Source organism: Macaca fascicularis, chromosome 3, assembly GCF_037993035.2.
Source record: "Macaca fascicularis isolate 582-1 chromosome 3, T2T-MFA8v1.1".
Classification (NCBI taxonomy): Eukaryota; Metazoa; Chordata; class Mammalia; order Primates; family Cercopithecidae; genus Macaca; species Macaca fascicularis.
The window spans coordinates 47,584,696-47,590,695 of record NC_088377.1 but is presented as its reverse complement, the minus strand read 5'-3'; the positions used below and the strand labels follow the sequence as shown (position 1 = coordinate 47,590,695).

Here is a 6,000-nt window from a genome sequence, read left to right as displayed (position 1 = left end):
TATGCCTACGTTCATAGGAGCATTATTCATAGTGGACAAAAGAGAGAGACGCCAAGTACCCATCAGCAGATAAATGAATGGACAAAATGTCTACACAGGCAACGAAATGCAATTCAGCCTTAAAAAGGAAGGAGAGTCTGACACGCTGCAGCGTGGATGAACACTGAGGTCATTATGCTAAGCGAAATAAAACAGTCACAAAACACCAGGTGCCTTTTGGCGCCAGGGCTGATGTCTATAAGCCCAGCACTTTGGGAGGCCAAAGTGGGTGGATCGCCTGAGGTCAGGAGTTCAAGACCAGCCTGGCCAACATGATGAAACCCCATCTCTACTAAAAATACAAAAATTAGCTGGGTGTGGTGGTGGGTGCCTGTAATCCCAGCTACTCGGGAGGCTGAGGCAGGAGAATTGCTTGAACCCGGGAGGCGGAGGTTGCGGTGAGCTGAGTTCGTGCCACTGCACTCCAGCCTGGGCGACAAGAGCAAAACTACGTCTCAAAACCAAAACAAACAAAAACCAGTCAGAAAAGGACAAATATTGCATGATTCCACTTCTATGAGGTCCTTAAGAGTCATCAAATTCACAGAGACAGAAAGTAGAATGGTAGTTGGCAGGGGTGGGGGGAAGGACTGATGGGGAGTGAGTATTTAATGAGGACAGATTTTTCCAGATAACAAGATGTAAAAGTTCTGGAGGTGGATGCTGGTGATTGCTGTACAACGACGAAGGTACATAATGCCACTCAACTGTGCACTTAAAATTCATCAAAATGGTAAATTTGATGTTATACATATCTTACCACAAGAATAAAAAGAAGTCTAGTCCTAGCACTTACCTTGAAATGGTGTTTGGAGAAACAGGGCATATTGTCTGCGTGTTCTGGACCCTCCTCACTCTGGAGCCGGCAGCCTCCCGGGCACAGCTCCCAGCAATGCTGCGCTGGGGTCGACAGAGCTGAGGTTCATGGTCACTGAGCTGCTGCCTGAAGGGCTCCAGACTCCAGGTCCTTGATCTTTCCACATGGCGCTCATGAGATGCCGGACTTTCACCGGGGAGGGGCTATCTCCTGCCTTGACCACTCCAAGGTTGGTTTTCCCAACAACCAGGGGAACAGTGTGGGCGAGCCTCGCAGCGGGCTGGGCCTCCTCCTCACCAATAGCACCAGCTCCAGACTCCTGTTCTCCAGTGTGAAAGAAATGTCCCCCAACCCTAACGCCACCCACACATCTGCACAGATACCAGGCTTCATGGAGCGCAAGACGACTCACACAGTGGCCTAGGCCTCGTCACACGCAGTGAGGACGATCGGAGGAGCATGGTCCCCGCTCAGGCCTGACGCCCGCAGGACACCAACCAGCTGCCAGATGAGCACGCAATCACTCCTCATTTGCAAAGCACTGCTCCCATCTTTCCAGGACCCGAGACACCGTCTCACAAAGACAGCTCTCTGCAAGGAACTGGGAAGTAACTTGAGTCCGGTCAGACTGGCAAAAGCCAGCCCCTCGGCCTTGACCTGTGGCCCAGGAGCAGCATGGGAGCTTCGAATCAGGCTGGACGGGCTTCCCTCCCAGTTTCTCCAGGCCTTGGACAAGCTTCTCACCTTCTCTGAGCTGGAAACCCCCGCTCTATGAAGTGGGGAAGTGCCCCTCTGGGCTGAGGGCTGCAGCCCAGCACAGAGACCTTGATGACAGCTGCCAGTACCACCCACTGCAAACCAGTCCGCACCCAGACCATAACCCAGCCAGTACCACCTACTGTAAACCAGTCCGCACCCAGACCATAACCCAGCCAGTACCACCTACTGTAAACCAGTCCGCACCCAGACCATAACCCAGCAACACAACTGTAATCTCAAGCTGCCCAGGGACATCTTGTCAAGGCCCTTTCATTTGACCCTGCGGTGGGATTTGGGTAAACTCACCTCCGTGGTAGCCTGGAACGATGGAGGATAAATGAAAGGCAAGGAGAGTCAAGAGCTGGAGAAGGTTCTGTGGTCTGGGGCAGAGGCCCAGAGAGGGCTCCATGCTATCCCCATCCCCTGGGTCCTGTAAAGGGCCGTCTTCCTCGAAAAGACTTAACACTTCCTAACAGGCAAGTCCTTTCCAATTCAGGGCCCATCATGTTAGCCGTGGAGCGGCAACCCCATCCCTCCGCCCTGCTATTTCTGACGTCATGGTGTGTGCTCCTTGGGGACCGTCCCTCCCACACGAGGGCAGGCCTGGCCCACAGTACACATTGGATGAAGGACAATGAGGAGGTAGAGATGGGCACAGAGTGCTTCATGCTGAGCCTCCGGGCATGCTTCGGGCACACTCCACACACGTTACATGGCAGCAGTCTTGAAACACATGAACACAGCCGAGGGCTCCAAGAGTCTGGCACGCCAGCCCGCTGCTGAGGTCGGGCCACCATTCCTCGTCGCCTTGACAGAATATGCTCTGAACTGGCTTCCCACGTGCCATGTCATGACGTCCCCTGTGATCACAGCAGCACAGTACCTGCCAGGCAGCGCACGCTGTCACCAAGAGGCTACGCTGAGGAGCCCACACTGTCTCTGGGGCCTCTGGTTCCCAAGGGGCTGAGGGACACTGAGAGGGAAGAAACAAACCCCTCATGGGAACAAGCATTTTAACATAAATAAGGGACAATAAACCCTTTTATAAAATATTTATTCTAAAAAAAATCACACTGTACAAATTTAGATAGAACATTCTCAATGTTCAGATTTATAAAAATGTGAACAGAAAGACTAAAGGTAGCGAAGGAACATACATTTCTGTTTTGTCTTTTTAAATTAGGAAGGTAAAAGTGATTTTTTATTCAGGTGCAATGATAGTAAATGTCTAGAAGACATCCGAAGAGCCGGAAATAAAAAGCACAGGAGCCGCCTGCAGACTCTCAGAGTTCTGTCTTCACCCGCTGAATCCAAAGTGGATGCGTGTGGCGCTCCCGCAGGGTGATCTGGCCCTGTGGATCCACGCCGGACACTCAACGAGACTCCCAAGGCTGGCTGCGTACAGCCTAAAAGTTTGTGCTCAGAGAAAAACCAGCACGATGGGTTCATCATCTGTTTCTCAAACCAAACGGGTTTTCTGTACACTTGTTACAAAGGTCTGTACAAAAGCAGGAAGCTGCTGTGAGGTGTTATTTCCGAAAGAGTTAAAAATGGATGGTAAGGAGCGGTTCGCACAGTCCCGCCTGTACGTTCACAGACAGAGGACACCATAAAAAAAGGGCTCACCCAGAAATTCCAGACCGGAGAATCCTGGTTTCTTAAAAGATTATTTTAAAAGCTTGCAGGAAGTTTCAGCTCTGCCATTTCTAACCGCCTCGCCCAGCGTCGTCATAGTTCAGCTTCCTCTAAAACTAAATTCTCCCTCTCACACACCAACTACCAGGAAAATAACTGCAACCCAGTGGAACCGCGGGGCTTCTGAGAATAAAAGGAACGAGGCAGGGACAAGTCGTATAAGCTGCGGGCTCAGAGCCTGGGGCGCCCTTCACATTGCGGGTGGCCATGGCGGCCGCGGTCACAGCCAGGGGTGCCAGGCAGGGTCCATGCGGCACAGATTGTCCAGGCTGTTCGCTGCGGCCACCAGGGTGTTCACCTTGCTTTCCCCGCCTTCGAACTGGGCGAGGTTGTGCAGGCGGGTCATGATGGCGGTGACGGCTTTCTGAACCAGGGACACCAGTTGCTGGCTGTCCATGTTCTCCGGTTGCCCGGCGGCCGAGAGAGGAGAGGACGTGTCCTCCTGCGTTTTTTTGTGCCAAGCAATGATCTCATCCCGGAGAACTGTTTTCAGAATGCCGTCCACCTGCGTGAGGGAGAGAACGAGAGGACGTGTGTTTAACCAAGAACAGCCCAGAGGGGCAGCTTCCTAACAGGGTGGGACTCAACCACAGTGGCCGCCCAGGGCCACCGAGGGCCCGTCAAGCCTCAGCACCAGGCCAGGCTGTGTGCTCTCAGGATGGGCTGGGGAAGCCGCTGAGGGACAAACCCCTTCCTCCACTTGGAGCAGCAGCCAGAAAGCCTCCGTGTTGGGCAGCACAGACCCGGACGGCAAAGGCAGCCATGCTGCGACTGGGGCCCGATCTTTTTATTTGTTCACTTGACGCCTTCCAGCGTCTGCCCAGTGTCCAGCAGGCCCATTCCAAGCACTACAGACGAGAGTGAACCAAAGAGAAAACCATCCCTTGCCCGCACAGCAAAGGACGTAACACGGGTGCCGGCCACTGTGGAGAACGCAGAGCCCGTGAGGCAGATCAGCAGCTCCTGCAAGGCCGTGGCGCTTGGGCATCTGAGTGGCCCCAGCCTGTGCCCATGACAGGACGACGCGGAGACCCACCTTAAAGTTCGGCTGGGCGAAGCACCGGGCAACCGCAATCATGGATGCCGTCAACGGGCCGGAGACACCGATGGTAGTCAGAAACTCAGAAATGTTGGGCGTGAGTCGAAACGGGACAGGACGGTTGGCATCTAGGTCTCCAGTGGCGTCGTTTATGTCAAACCGAAAGTAGGCAACATTCAGTTTGCCAGTGTCCTAAATTTCAGAAGGAGACACTTTAGGAACTTCAGCAGAAAGGCAATGTCACGAGGAGAGGATCTGGCAGTTCAAACCAGGTTACCTGAGCGATCTGTAACATCTCGGGGTTGAGTCTATTTAAATGCAGGACGAATTCCGCGAAGCCTATCAGAGCCAGCTGGATGGTGAACATCTTCCGGAACGTCCAGTAGTCCGTGGCGTTGGGGAAGGTGTGCAGCGCCCACTCCTTGAGCATGCTGCGTGGCACCATGTTACTCTGAACCTCCTTGAGGATGTCGCGGAGGACCTGAAACACATCACCCCGTGACACTCCCATCTCACTCACTGATTTTTTTTTTTTGGCAAAAGAAAAACTCTCAAATTGCAATTCCTCTTTAACTTAGCACCGAGAGTAAATTCTGGTGACAGATTTAACACGCGCATTGTTAGGAGACTGAACGTGAGGAGGCGCAAGATGGCTGCCTCCGTCCAGGGTTCGCCGCCGTCTGCTCTAAAGCACCAACGCAGCTGGTCTGCGCCAAAGCCGCAGTTACCTGACATGCGATACCTGACAAGAATGCAGGCAAGTATCTGACACTTCCACCCTTGCTGACCACAGAAGGTATCAGGCCAATTAACAGAACACAACAGCCGGACACCAGCAGCACCACTTCCAACCAAGACCTTATACTAATGACCAATATTTCACAAACTGAAGGAGCTGGTCTAACCACACACACACTCGAGACTGAACTCCGTACTCATGGACTATTGCAGACATCACCAACTCAGAAAGTTTCCTTAGTTAATGGAGTTCCTGTTCGACCATCTGGTAGAGGCACAGGGTCTCTTCCAGACTAAGTCCTACCCACGTGCTCCGAATGGCCGTGAGGCAGAACGTGAGAAAGGTCGTGAGAAAGTTCTTGCCTTCCACCGGGAAGAACAAGGCAGGCCACTGGCCACACACGCAGTTTGTTTCCTCATCTGTCAAACGGGAAGGAGCACTTCTGAGACGGCAAAGGATTTCCAAAGTCTGCTCCTGAAGCAGTTAGAATGCTGGCAAAACCACCAAAATCAACTTTGTCAGAACTCTAGGAACTAAAGGCTTACAAGTCTGAGGAGCTTTTTTTAAAATTTATTTAAAAAAACCCAAAAAAACAAAGGCTGGGCTGGGCATGGTGGCTCACGCCTGTAATCCCAGCACTTTGGGAGGTCGAGGCGGGCAGATCACAAGGTCAGGAGTTTGAGGCCAGCCTGGTCAACATGGTGAAACCCCGTCTCTACTAAAAATACAAAAATTAGCCAGGCGTGGTGGCGGGCACCTGTAATCTCAGCTACTCAGGAGGCTGAGGCAGGAGAATTGCTTGAACCCAGGAGGCGGAGGTTGTGGTAAGCCGAGATCATGCCACTGCACTCCAGCCTGGGCGACAAGAGCAAAACTCCATCTCAACAAAAAAAGAGAAAAAGAGAGAAGAAT

General features: G+C 52.6%; 1 protein-coding gene across 20 annotated transcripts in view; it reads right to left on the bottom strand.

The window, feature by feature from the left end:
* Positions 1-2,655: 2,655 nt before the first annotated feature.
* TRRAP (transformation/transcription domain associated protein) overlaps positions 2,656-6,000 on the bottom strand; it is a 136,347-nt gene continuing 133,002 nt past the window's right edge. For all 20 annotated transcript variants that reach the window (XM_005549119.5, XM_015447088.4, XM_005549115.5 and 17 more), the window contains 3 exons: positions 4,627-4,830; positions 4,347-4,541; positions 2,656-3,815 (listed from right to left, as the gene is read on the bottom strand). In XM_005549119.5, coding sequence (XP_005549176.4) covers positions 3,531-3,815; positions 4,347-4,541; positions 4,627-4,830 — 684 coding nt within the window. In that variant the 3' untranslated portion in view covers positions 2,656-3,530. The remainder of the gene's footprint in view (positions 3,816-4,346; positions 4,542-4,626; positions 4,831-6,000) is intronic.